Genomic DNA, 13,964 nt, shown 5'->3' on the forward strand with positions numbered 1-13,964 from the left:
GCTCAGGGGGCTGCATGTCCTGAGAACAACTGGTCTTACTATTAAAGACTGAGGCAAAGAAGGCATTAAGTACCTCAGCCTTTTCCTCATCCTTTGTCACTTTGTTTCCCCCCACATCCAATAAAGGATGAAGATTCTCCTTAGCCCACCTTTTGGTGTGGATGTATTTATAGAAACATTTTTTTATTGTCTTTTACTGCAGTAGACAACTTAAGTTCCGGTTGGGCTTTGGCCGTTCTAATTTTCTCCCTGCCTAACCTCATGACATCTTTGTAGTCCTCCTGAGTTGCCTGCCCCTTCTTCCAAAGGTCATAAACGCTCCTTTTTTTCCTGAGTTCCAGCCAAAGCCCTCTGTTCAGTCAGGCCAGTCTTCTTCCCCACCAGCTCATCTTTTGGCATATATCGTTCAGTTGTATTTGACTGCTGAAAATCATCAGAAGATGCAGGTAGTGTCAGGCAAGTACAGGCTTACTGGGTGAACTGAGAGATCTCAAGTCCTTTCTTTTAGTGCTGTCCAATGGGGAAGGGATCCTGTACTCTGTGGAAGGGAAGATACGGCATAGTATCATCTGACTCATTTTACTGTAACAGGAATACTTACACAAGGGTGGGGAACAGAAAACAGAAAAGAGAAAGGTATATGCAGCAACGCGTATCCCAGTTGCCTTCTGTGCACGGTGAGCTCTTGTGCCAATGGCTCAGTGTTGGCATCAGCACACACTGGCATCACCCCAGGCTACCTCCTCATTTCTTCACTTCAGGCTAGGTTTTTCCTTATAAGTGAGCTGAGTGTATATTTTGATAGCACCTAGAAAACTCAAGCAAAAACAGTGCACCTAGTGACTAAGCCACTATGCAATCCTTGCCCTGAAGAGCTGATAACTACCACCCAAGAGACTTTATAATGAGGATTATAATAATTACTGCTTTTTTGTTAAAGTTTTAATGCTGAACTTAATTACATGAGAATCCAGCTTTTGTTTAAAATAAAGTCCTGACTTTCGCAGAAGAAATAAAAATCCTTTAAAAATGCAACTTGTGTATATTCTGATAGCTCAAGCCACAGGCAATAAATAAAAAGCTGATCTTTATTACTTGCAAAGTAATATGAACCTGGGTGGGGACTGTCAACACGTTCTTTTTAACTCTTGACTACAGACACGCTGTTACCACTGTCTAGTTTTCAACAGATGCGATTTTTTTCCAATTGTCTGGTATGTGGTAATGTTTTGTGAACTAAAGAGAGAGGCTTAAAAAGAGGGAAAATACATACTGGTTAAAAAGCCATACACTATCAAGCTCAAATGAAAGGCAAGCCTTATTTCACAGCTCCACAACCAAGCACTCTAAGAAAGGCTGGTCCTGTGTGGGGATGTCATGTTTGCCATTATGTTACAAAGTCAGTGATGAAATAGGGGAATTCATTGCTCTTGGGGATGAACCTGAAAATTTTGTGAAATTTTGCTGCACGTTAATTTTTCACTTCATTGTTGTAGGCACTGAGAATGTGGAAAGAAATGCACAGATCGTCCCTTCATGTTTTTATTTCACATTTTTTAAGATTTTGTGGTGTTAGGTCACATCCTGCTAGGTCACTGTTAATAAATAGGATGTGAGACGCCAGCGTGCCAATGAACACGTAAGTGCTTTAAGCAAAGTGGAGTAGTTTCACTAGGAGAAAATGAAAACGTCCAAGCACTACGGTATCTTTTAACTTGGAGGTAGGAGCTCTGTCTTAGGATAAGGAGATAACGTGAGCTGAAATCCCCTTTACACATTGATCCTAGATCTTCACAATCCTTAGGTAATGGGTAAAAAAGAGTGCTGCTCCTCTTCCTTCTCTTCCTCTGTAGATTTTCTTTTGGGGAGAAGAAGGTTGAGAGCAAGAAAGAACTTTGTTTTGCCACGTCCAGTGGCAACGCAGAAACAGGATTTTCTGGATTAGACACCTGATGTCTCTTAGGCATGGGGCAGGCTGCACCCGTCCCCTCAGTAGTTTCCACCTGAGCCCTTAGGCACCCACGGCCCTAGCTCAGTGCCTGCAGGAATCACACTCCAAAGCACAGGTGTTTTTCCTGCTGTTTTTTTTGGCAATCGGGGTGTTTACTGTGTTGTCAGGCTCTTACAGAGCAGAGACTGCAGTTCATGTTGTCCCCCAGCTCCACTCACACGAACCGTCTTGACCTTTCTTCCACAAGAGGATACAGATAACTCCCAATAAGGCCAAAGGAAGCTGGTTTTCTCCAGCACGGACAGCCTGTGCCTGCAGTTCACCCAGAGGTTACCAGTGCTCATGTCCAACCTCGCTGGGGCTGCCTCCTGCTGCTCTGCCCAGCGTGGGAGGCTAGCAGGAACAAGGCTACGCTCTTTGCAGGGAGTCAGAAGCCAGATACCACAAGTTTTAGCTCTTTGGAATGGGTCTTCACCCTGAACCACCTAATTACTTTTCATAAATCCTTCAAATCTTCATACAATACTTCACTGTAGTCTCCTATGACCTGTACTGAGTATTTAATTACAGATTTTAAATGTAATTTATCTCTATAAGTAGAGGTAATTTAATCATATTTCAATTATTTTTGTGTGTAGGCCATGATATACATGCTATAAAAAAAAAAGAGATCTTTCACCAGGTCAGGAAGGTAATACAGTAATGACTCCATCCTAGAAAAACCAGATCAACCAGCTTTTCTGCCAAAGCATAAATAAACCTAAACACAGTGGGGAGAATAAAATCCAACATTTTCTTTGTTTCAAATCCCTGGTACAGCAGTAGAGAAAAATAGGTAGAAAAGCATTGCCCTTCATTTTGCAGTAAATGCACAGCAATAAGGCTAGCGTTGCAGCTGTCATCAACAAGTGATATGTTGAATTAAATATGGGGAATTAACCTTTGCAACCCTAGGAATATAGCTTTCACTGGGCAAACATTTGTGGAACATTTAGACTTTCTTAATTCTCACACTCACACTCCTAGTTAATTTACCATCAAACCCAGCGATGATAGCTAATACACCGAGTACCTGTAACAACCACGCAGAATTTTTATGCAATTAAAATGTAAGTACTGCTGCTTTTGCACTTCAGCCTTTTATACTGTTTTGCAAAAAGACAGTCCTTGACTGCTAGAAGACTATGCAGAAGTAAGATTACATTGTTTAAATGTAAAATTATTAACTGTCGTGTAAAAGTATTTACTTGGATTTAGCAAAGGAAGCTGGTGGGTGTGAGTTCATGGCCAAGCCTGTGGGAGCTTCCCCCAGCTGTGGGAGAATCTGGCAGGAGATCTCCGACCTCACCCTGCTGGAGCAATGCTTGGTTGGGAGGGAGGGAGAGAAAGGCGAGAACAGTTCCTCAGTCAGCAAGAGCCAGAATCGTGAGCTTAGTTGCCTTAAGCGCAGCAGAAAGAGGGTCCCCGGAGGAGCTGTGCCTGCAGAAGCCAAGCCCAGGCTTATAGCAGATGCCGAGCCAGGACCTGGGCAGGAGCAGGGACCTGAAGCCTCCGTAAGAGACCCTGGCTGCTGCCCAGTACACCACTGCCTCGGAACCAGGAACAGCTGGCCAGCACAAAAAGAGGATTATCCCTCACAAGAAGCAGGTGAAGGACTGGCTTTTACTGAGCATTGTTATGCCTGTGGTTTGGGGTGAAGCATCTCACTGCAAGGAGCAGTCACCTGGCCACCAAAGGGTTGAAAATTGCCTGGGACTGGTGCAATCCAGCATAACTGGAATAAGCACAACTGCCAGAAGAAAATATGATTCTATGATTTCACCCCACCTGAAGGAATTAACTGCTTGCTCCTCACGTTAGGGGCTGATTAACAATCCAAATCCTGCTTCCACCTTGTGCATCCCCTAAAGACACTGAACAGTTTCAGGCAGAAAGAAGGGAAAAGGAAAGGTTTCCCGATTCTCGCCTTGCAGCAATAGCCCCATATTTGTGGTGGGCTCCTGTACTGCTGTGCTGTTGCTCAAGAGATCAGGGTAGGGCTGTTGGGGTACAGTATTGTGTGGAATCACTTTCCCCTGCCACCCCCAAAGGAAGCCCGGGCAGGAGCAGGGACAATGTGGCATCCGGAGGTTGCAGCGAAGTTCCTACATGGCCCTGCAGCAAGGCAGAGGGAAGCGCCTTTTTCTGTCCTTCCCATCCTCTCACGGTCTTTCACCTCTTTAACGGTTAAAGTGGCTGCTGTGCATGTGCAGCAAATAACTTGCAAATCCTAGCAGCTCTGTTCACTTCATTTCTAAATGCACATTTACTAAGCATTTTCATAGTCAGCATCTAGATCATATAAGACTGTTATGTATCTGGAGTTTAAATGTTTGACAAGTTTCAGCTAAGTAGAAGAAAAAGTATTTTTCTAAATGTGAATAATAATTATGGCTGTATTGTTCATTAAACTTAAAAAGAAATTAAACAATCCCATAACAAATTAAATAATTCAATCACAAATAGTTATTTTACAAAAATAAAACTCCCTCCTCAAAATGTAATGATGGAATAATTATTTTTGGTCATAACACTAGCATTTTTTGATAGTGTGGTAATTCTAAATTTTGGGCCAAATAACAGCATTTGATCTAATAAAGTGTTTGTGGTTTTCCCTGATCGTGCAGACAGTGGAACGTGGGCTGAGACGCTGGGAGGGGACGAGGCTGGATCCTGCCACACTGAATAAACACTGTGAGAACAGACGGGACGGCTGCGTGGAAAGAGTGTGACTCAGCACAGCTGCGTGGATCTCCTCCTCAAGTCCTTTCTTAGTGTGGGGAGTTTCCAAATAATTTTCTGGAGTCGTGGCCAACCGGCATACTTTTGCCATTAAACTCATTTCTTTGTGGACACTGGGCTCTGCTTCTAGGCAGGCCACAATCCCGCTGATAAAATAATTACATAAATGGTTCCAATCTCTGTGCTTTTTAACAAATAATCCCTAAGTACGACAAAAGCAGTCCCCTTTCACCTCAATGACAATGATGGCAGGAATGCCCAAAAAAGCAATTTGCAAACCCCTTGAAGTATGGTAAAACAGCATTTATTAGAGCTAGAGAGAGGGGTGACATTGAAACTATGAAAAGGCCATATATGCTTAAAACCAGACAGACACATCCCTTCCATGTTAGAGAGCTGGGAGATGCCCAGTTTCCAGCACAGATATCTTTTCTTCTTCAGCTTTTCTAATTTTCCCGTCCCCAAGCCACAGCTAACAGTATCTGTTCTCAAACCAGCGGTAAGGTATGTCACAAGCTAGCATGGACAGACCTGCCCTATCCTTCCTCAGATAACTTATGATGCAGGGAGCTCTGCAAAGGCGGGTTAAGAAGTGCCAGCGCTGCCCTTGAATTGTGAGCTTTACTGCAGACTGCTGCTGCGGGATTTGGCTGCGCTCGCCCAGCTGAGCCCACAGGTCCTGCCGACACATGACACAGTTGTTCTCCCTGGAGAGCACAGAGCTGCTCCAGGAGTCCTCTTGATCAGCAAACTGCGTCTCTGCTAGGCACGCAGAAGGAAACACAGAAAAGCACTAGAGGACATCAGAGTGGAACCTAAATGACATCCATAATGCCGCATGGCCATATTTAAGCAGCTGACGAACTGGCTAACTCAAGTTTAACCTACATCTCAGAAGAGCCTGGTAACTAGGGCAAATGACCACACTATTCAAAGGAAGGCCCACTGGCCTGGATACCAGCCACAACAGTGACCATAAGCAGATGCACAGAAAAGAAAAAGAGGAGGACAAACATAAACGGTCTTTCCCCAGTTACTCTCCCACTCTTACACTGCATTCCGCTCAGGGAAATTCCCAAGTCAGTTATGGTTTGTCTCTTCAGTAATCCTCAACGGATCTCTCTTGCAAGTGTTGCCCAGTCTTCCTGGGAACTTACAGAAACCTTTTGTATCTCTAGCATCCTTCCGCAAGGAGCTCCACAGGTCTCCTACCTGCTGGGTGTCCCTTGTGCAATGTTTTTTATGTTTGAACCTGGCTACCAGTATTTGAGTGGATGGTCCCAGCCCCTAGCTGTGTAGTAAAGGATGTGAACAGACAGACTGAAGTGTTCCCGGCTGCTTAGAAGTTATTCAATCATTTCTATCATGTGCCATAAATATTGTTGGACTTTATCAGAGCCTAAATTGTTAACGTGACTGGATCACCATATTGTCTATTATTTCCAGCTGTAGAAGTTAACTTAAATCCCATTCAATCTAGCTTTTAAGAAACGTTCATCTGTCTGTTGCTTAACTTCCTTAATTTTAATTTATTAGCATAAAATTGCAATAGGCAAGATATTAGTCCCTGCCAAACCAGGCAATGCCAAAACAATAGTTCCTTCTACTTGCCATGCTGCCTTTTGGACTCTAATGCCATGTACTATTTAAATGTCATAAGCCAGGACTGCTGCCACATGAACTGCCCAACCTGCTCAGTGCCCTTGGACTGTTGTGCATGTCTCTGAAACACTGCCTCTTTTACATCGACACAGACATGCCATCAACTAGACTGGAGAACTGATCCTGTTAAAATTCCGCCTCTTTTTGGATGAGTATCCCGTGATCCTTGTGTGGTTGTACCAACCTATGGGCCAGCACACGGGTGGAGTGGGATAGTGCAGGTCCACGCACATGGTGAGGAAAAAAAAAAGCTATGGCCTTAGAAGCATTTATTTTTCCCCCCCCATACTCCTACCAGACGGCTGTTGTTTTCCCCCCCATACTCCTACCAGACGGCTGTTGCAATATTTCGCTATCATGATGACTAGAAAAGTTACAATTTTTCATATCTTATTTAGATCACTGATAAATTAAGAACATATGGATATAACATGGATGAGACTCCAGAACACATGACAGATACCGACAGATCAGCTAAACAGTCAGCTTAAGTGCTTGAAATGGAATTCATGGTCAGAAGTTAATAAATGCATGATTCTGTTAAAATTTCCACAATCAGTCGGGAAATTTGGTCAAAATGCCATATTTCGTACATGCAACTTACAGAACAATTCAGACTAGCAGCATATCATAAACTTCCAAAGAGTGCAGAATAAAGAAGGGGAGATGGATTGATACTGCACAAACCTTAGACTAAGTTCACTTTCCATTTAGGAAAATGATATTGTGATTCAACAAATCATATTTTCTTATCTATTAAAGCAGTTATGACTTTTATTGTTTATTACAAGTATCAATTTTCAAGGAAGAGTAAGAGACAGGTCCTAAAAATAGAAATTTGAGTAAGCAAACACAAAATCACAAAGACAAATACTATTTAGAGTAAGAGGGTTTTCAGATCTAGAAATTTTGTTCTCAAGTCCTCCTTTACTTTACAATGCTGGAATTGTTCATGTAATTTTTATATTAGTTGGCACTGTTGTGAATGAATGTCACATGTCTATCTGTTCAACTGAACTAAAAGCTTGGCATAGAAACCTTCTGTGAAGCTCTCAGAATTCATTTCCATTTTGCTTTTTGCAAATATCAGTTGGACTCTAAAAAGACACTCTGATTAGACAGATCCCAACATTAGCAAGTGCTTAATGGTGCAGACAGGATCTCATTGTTGCCATTAAATAACTTCTTAGATGCTGACTCTTGGCATCCATTCACAACTGAGAATGGCATTACTGCTTGGGCAAATCTTAAGTTCCTCAGGAGCCATCAACAATTCTCAGCCAGAGTTCATCCATCCCTACAGCTGTCCCAGGCCTTATCTACACCAAGATGTTTACGTAATGTCAATAAAACTGAGGTAATCAAAACCAATACCTTCTGAAACTGAGAGGGGCAGAATGCACTGGCCAAATCACAGCTCAAATTCTACTGCCTGTTCACTTCAGCAGTTCCGCATGCGTGAAAGCACGACCTGCCTTTTATTGACTATGGTTAGGTCACTGTAAGCCTACAGCTTTAATATGGTGTACATTTCATGACACTGTTCTGAGGAAGACTGTTCTTCCTTTCACACAACTCCTCCTCCACCCACCCCTACATGTCCACATACACTTTTCTCCTCTGTAGATTTGCCATGGATTTACTTAAACGTTGCACAGTATGTTGTAATTCTGGCAAGACCTCAACAGGTGAAGGGACCTTGAGGGGGAAAGAAAAAAAAGTATTTCTAGGTCACCACTCATAAATCATCGCTTTTTTCCCTTGATTTGTGGATTCCTTTTCCATAGGCATCCCCTAGAGGTGATGGAGGAAAAAAATCCTCTTCTGAGAGTGTTCTGGGAACTGTGCTGTGAGGAGTAGTAACTGTGCGGTAGCAGAACAACACTAGAAAAATATGCATGCTTCTACTAAACTGGGAAACACGGAATGGCTGGTGAAAGCAGATGCATGAGGTAGGCAATCCCATTCTGCAGGCTGGCAGGAGCAGGAGAAATAATGCAAATGAACAAGGGCAGTAGGGAAGCCAACAGTCAGGCTAGTAACTGCATTAGCGTATCTGTAGGTTATTTCTACTGTGGGTTATTCTTACTACAGATTGCTAATAATCAGAGACATATGCCCACAAGGCAGAGAAGGAATCAGTTCAAAAAGGTCATGATAAAACCGGGAAACTGTGTCATACTCCAGTGTGCTTGTATGGTGTTTTCCCAACCTGGAGTAGCTCAACACAGGCAAAAGGACAAATCCTTACAGATTGTTTTGGAATTGCATTGCTTAACTGAAGAATTATTTATGTATTTAATCTTACTGCCCAGAAAGAGAGGGGAGAGGTTATAGTATGCTTTAAGTGCTCTACTAACGACTTTCTTTTTTAGGCATTTTTGTGTTTTAAATGCAGAAGAAGTAAAATAAACAAACACTAAAAAAAATATTTTTTTCAATAGTTAAACCCCTCCCCCCCAATATACTGCCTATCCCTCTGGGGGAAAACATTAAGTCATACATGACTATGATCGTATCTGGTTTGTACACAGGATTAATTTCTTATAATGCTTTCTTGTCAGAGGACTACTGAAATGTCTGGCAGCACTGACCGCCCATGGCCCCCTACCCAGATTTTGGTTTGTGTCTCCCCAGTTACCAAAATCTGGCTATGATTTAGTCAGCTCCCAAGTCTCTGAGACTGCGTCTTGATGCTGCTCTTTGAAGGTGACCAGGTGTGTGGTTCAATGCCATTCTCTTCATGCTCTTTATCTCAGACTCACAAAGCACAGTTCTCCCCAGCGACCACCAAACTTTGTGGTTCGTGATTGGTATTTTTCCACACCTGTTGTCTAGCTTTTCAAAATGGGTACAAATCCCATGGGGTTTCCCAGAGGTCTACTGCCACCCTAAAACCTAGCTGGTGTTGCTCTCCCTCAGTGCCCCACCTGGATGCTTCTCCCTCTGGCCTCCTGGTCCTTCATTTGGTTGGAAAACTGCTGTCGTCTGTGTGGTGGGGAAGCAAGAATGCAGAGGGGCTTGAACAAGCTTCTCTCCCCAGAAGCAAAAACATGATGGATCTCAGCAGGAGACCTTGCTGTTGCCTGAGTCATGATTACTGAGTAACGAGAAGCATGACCCAAGGATCTGAACTCTTCCTAGCTAGAATCAGGTTAAGATAGCATTTCAGTAGCGTTTGGTTTTGAACAGAAGTATGCAAGTATGAAACCACTGAGGCTGACTCACAGTGTAGAACACCATGTCAAATCTTACTGTATGCAGATCCCAAACAAGAGTAAGACCACTGAGTGTGGTCTTTATTACACAGTGTAATAAAGGACTAGGGTTTTATTCTGCTAGGAACATTGTTGTAGAGTCACTAACAGCTGGGCTGGAAGAGTTACTCAAGGCATCACCTACTTCTCCTACCAGGATGAACTATACTTACCTACATCATTTCTGTTTGTCTAAACCGCTTTAAAACTGCCAGTGATGGAGATCCTACAGATTCCCTAGAAAGTGAGAGCTCAATAAAACTAGTGCCAATTGTTAGAACCTTTTCCCTAATATCTAACTTTGCTAACATTTCAGCCTACTCAGTGAACATGGAAAACATGCTGCAGTCTTGGACATACTTTAAGTATGTCATCATGTCTCTCCACGATCTTCTTTAGAGCAAACAAAATTAATTGCTCCAAACATTCTCCAGATTGTTCACATCTTCTCTGGACTTTGTCCAGTTTTCTTTAAGGATGATATGGACTAAGTTAAAAATATCCTCCAACAAATAACTTACTGGTGCTGAATGAAGGAAGGACTTCTTCACATACGTTACAGACAACAACCCTCTTTGCTACAAGACAATACTGTTGACTCCCATTGCATTTGTGATTCACTGTAATGATTCAGATTACCTTAAGAGGAATTGTTATTTCATACGCTCCGCCCTACATTCCTTCCAGTGCAGATGTAGGAACACTAGACAAGAATTGTAATAGACCTATATTGAAAATAACTTTCAACTCCCTTCAAAACAGTTTTACAAACCAGTACATACAAATAGTAGCTCAACTGAAATGGAAGGAAAAAAAGGAAAAAGAAATCCCTCCTCAGTTTGGTCAATGTATCCCAATATTCATTTAATTAATCTCCAGAAGGAAACCCATTTACCTATTCTCACTGGCTAGGATTAACATTTCACTATACTTTCACATCAGACTTTGCAACCTTTTCCTAGCATCAGAAAGGTTTTGTTGTAAAATTTAAGTTAAATCATTCCTTGGAACTGGTGTGGTTTAAAAAGGAATACAGAGAGTAGAAATTATCTGAGAAATGTTATGGGCTTTTAAGATGTTTCATAATGCTTTCAACATTTTCAGTAATCACTTTTAATGGTTACCTAATAAAGATTCATTCCTAAAAGTAATTTGGTGTTTGGATAGTCCCATAGTGTCAATACAAACCGAGTTATCTCCGAGATAAGCCATCAATAAACTTCCTATGTGAGATGGACCAACAAGATTCTGAAAGAGAAAGATGTGGAAAATCCTCATCCAGTTCATCACAACTAATACTGTGATTAATTTTCCACCACAACCTTCCCCACTATATTTCTACTGCAAATAAGCTGCATACCTAAGCATACAGCTCTTTAATAATCTTGTTGCCATTGTTGTAATGCTGACCTTATTTTAAACTCCATGTGTTGATGCAAGCTCCCATTTATCATTGTCTGCTTGCAGGTGGTTTGCTCTGGAGACTAGTTGGCTATTACAAAGGACACAGTAACACCCACTCTAACAAACACGCCAACACATAACAATGTTTCATTTTGTTGAGCTATTACATATTTTTATCCTAGCTTAATAATGATCCATTGTTTCATTTCCTCAGCACAGGTTAACAGAATGGTGCTATGTACATCAGACAGATACAAACTCAGTCTAACCTAGTGGTTGCACTGATAAGTTGCAAGCAATCTGCACATCCTTTCCCTGCATGAGAAGTGTGTATACTCTCTCTATGCAGAGGGAGTACTTCCCCAGTTTACAACAGTAGCAGGATAAGAAGTCAGTACTAGCTAAATGGTAGTATCCTGAGTATATCTACACATGTAAGTTGAGGTGTAAGTACGAGATTCTCTGTTTATCCATGAGCACACTCCATGCAGTGCACCATGGAAAGATTGGATATGATGTCATAACTAAACCCCTTTAAAATGCATGTGCACAAGCATGCTGAATTAAGATTGCACAAGAAGCCCAAATTATAGCATTTCCTAATTTTCAATTGCTTGATTCTGGCACCTTAACATGCTTTTTTTCATGTAGCTGTAGGCACACTTTAAGACAGACATACAGGTTAAGCAACTGTCAACACAAGTGCAGAAGCACTGCTTTATATTCCGCTTAGACCAAGCCGTTTTGTTACATTTGCATGTCCTCTATTACTGCAAGGTCATGGTGAACAGGAGTCACAGCTGTACTTCTATGTCAGTGTGAAGTCAGGTTTGGGCCATCTATGTTTCTACCCCCCAGGCACTGGGCATACCTAACATTTTGTTCTAGAGCTTTTGCCACTTCTCTTTGTCATGCCTCCAGCCCAAGCCCTGGATCTCCTCGCTTTTCAGAAAAGTGAAAATACAAGCCAAACGTCAGGAACAAACACTGGACGCTGCTGACAAAAGGTCAGAAAAATCAGGATGACACCCACTAACCGTCAAGGAACAACCTTAAACAACCCGTACTACCTATCCCTTCCCCCAACACAGTGACCCCAAAATGCCATGAATTAATATGCCACCCACACTGGCACCCCAAGTAGTAACAACACAATAGCACATCAGCACAACATGCTCATAAAGCACATACTTGCCATGGCCAGAATTTCCATAAACTGCAAGAATCTTGGAGTAGATGGGGTAAGAGAGGGAATGGAAGTGACTTCCTAAATACAGAGTGAAATGAAACGGATCTTTGCTACTGGAGAAACAGAACAATATACAGCTTCTGCCCGTAACCCCTCTTGTTTCCTAGGATCCTTGCTGGACACACATAGAGCGTCAAGGACATTGGTAACAACCATTATGTAGTACCTAACAAGCCTGCCAACAAGAACTGAGCAGGAAATACAGAGACCTGTTCAAAGGCTCAGGAAAACAAGTGAGAGAGACTGCTTAAGATGGCACAGGGGCTTTTACGAATGAGAAACACAAGGAGGAAGGATAGAGGGGTTCAAGGAGTGTTGAAATAGTTATCAAAAAGGCTTATTATACCCAGAGACCTGGTCTTGCACTGCAAAAGCAGAGCCTTGCAGTGATTTAGTACCCAGGTACTCTCCTAGTTTCTAAGATGCCAGGTGGCTACCCTGAGGAAAGGCTAAAGCACTGAGAGATGATGCATCAGCTTCTTCTGAATCAAAAACTAAATTAGTTTTTAAAATTAAATGATTCACGCTGTTTCATTTGAACCAAACTTCACCCTCCCTCCTTGAAGCCTTGCACTAACTGCATTGTTTGAAGGATATTTTAAGTGCTTGTGCCATCCCTACAAGACTTGTTGATTTTTAAAGTTAGCAGATTTTTATTTCCTCCCTTCCAAAACCAAGCTCTTCTTGCACCTTAAAAAAAAAAAAAAAAAATCCCTATTTGTGTAAGACATATGGCACAAACGGCCACCCCTAACCTTCTCCCCCAACAGACATGTGGTATGACTACAATAAGCCACACACTGAAAACACATTTGCCATCTGAAGTCAGAAATTCCCAGGGAGACACAAAGAACACAAAACAAGCTCTGTATATGGAAAATGCTCCCACCCATTTATCCCAGCACAAACTGCATGAGTACCGAGAAGTGCCTTGCAATGAAACCACATCCACTTCTCATTTAATAAAGGGGTACCAAGTATCTTTGACAGTCACACATCTTCATGATTACATCACATCATTATGCTGTCAAAAATTAATCAAGACCTAAGGGGTATACCCTGGAAGGTCCCCTTTGGAACACCTGTGCTAAACTCTGTTAATACCACCACACCCACCAGCTACTCGAAGTGCAAGGGAGAGTGCATTTCCAATGATGCCCTTCGCCGAAAGGTGCACGAGACTTTCCTGATAACATGCCCCAGAGAAACATTGCTAGAGCAGGGAATTATGAGCTGATGCTCACTTGTCTTTTTGTCAGTTTTGGGTATGCTTTAATAATCAATAACCAATGATTACCCCATGCAACGCTACAGGCTTGGGGAAGAGTAGCTGGAAAGCTGCCTGGTGGAAAAGGACCTGGGGGTGTTGGTTGACAGCCGGCTGAATATGAGCCAGCAGTGTGCCCAGGTGGCCAAGAAGGCCAATGGCATCCTGGCCTGTATCAGAAATAGTGTGGCCAGCAGGAGTAGGGAAGTGATCGTGCCCCTGTACTCGGCACTGGTGAGGCCGCACCTCGAATACTGTGTTCAGTTTTGGGCCCCTCACTACAAGAAGGACGTTGAGGTGCTGGAGCGTGCCCAGAGAAGGGCAATGAGGCTGGTGAGGGGTCTGGAGAGCAAGTCTTATGAGGAGCGGCTGAGGGAACTGAGGTTGTTTAGC

General features: G+C 42.5%; 1 protein-coding gene across 1 annotated transcript in view; it reads left to right on the forward strand.

Moving 5' to 3' along the window:
- The first annotated feature begins 3,234 nt into the window (after positions 1-3,234).
- Positions 3,235-13,964, forward strand: part of F2RL1 (F2R like trypsin receptor 1) — a 19,580-nt gene continuing 8,850 nt past the window's right edge. The window contains exon 1 of the mRNA XM_019472353.1: positions 3,235-3,598. Coding sequence (XP_019327898.1) covers positions 3,235-3,598 — 364 coding nt within the window. The remainder of the gene's footprint in view (positions 3,599-13,964) is intronic.

This window comes from Aptenodytes forsteri, unplaced genomic scaffold (assembly GCF_000699145.1).
Source record: "Aptenodytes forsteri isolate BGI_AS27 unplaced genomic scaffold, ASM69914v1 Scaffold387, whole genome shotgun sequence".
Taxonomy (NCBI): Eukaryota; Metazoa; Chordata; class Aves; order Sphenisciformes; family Spheniscidae; genus Aptenodytes; species Aptenodytes forsteri.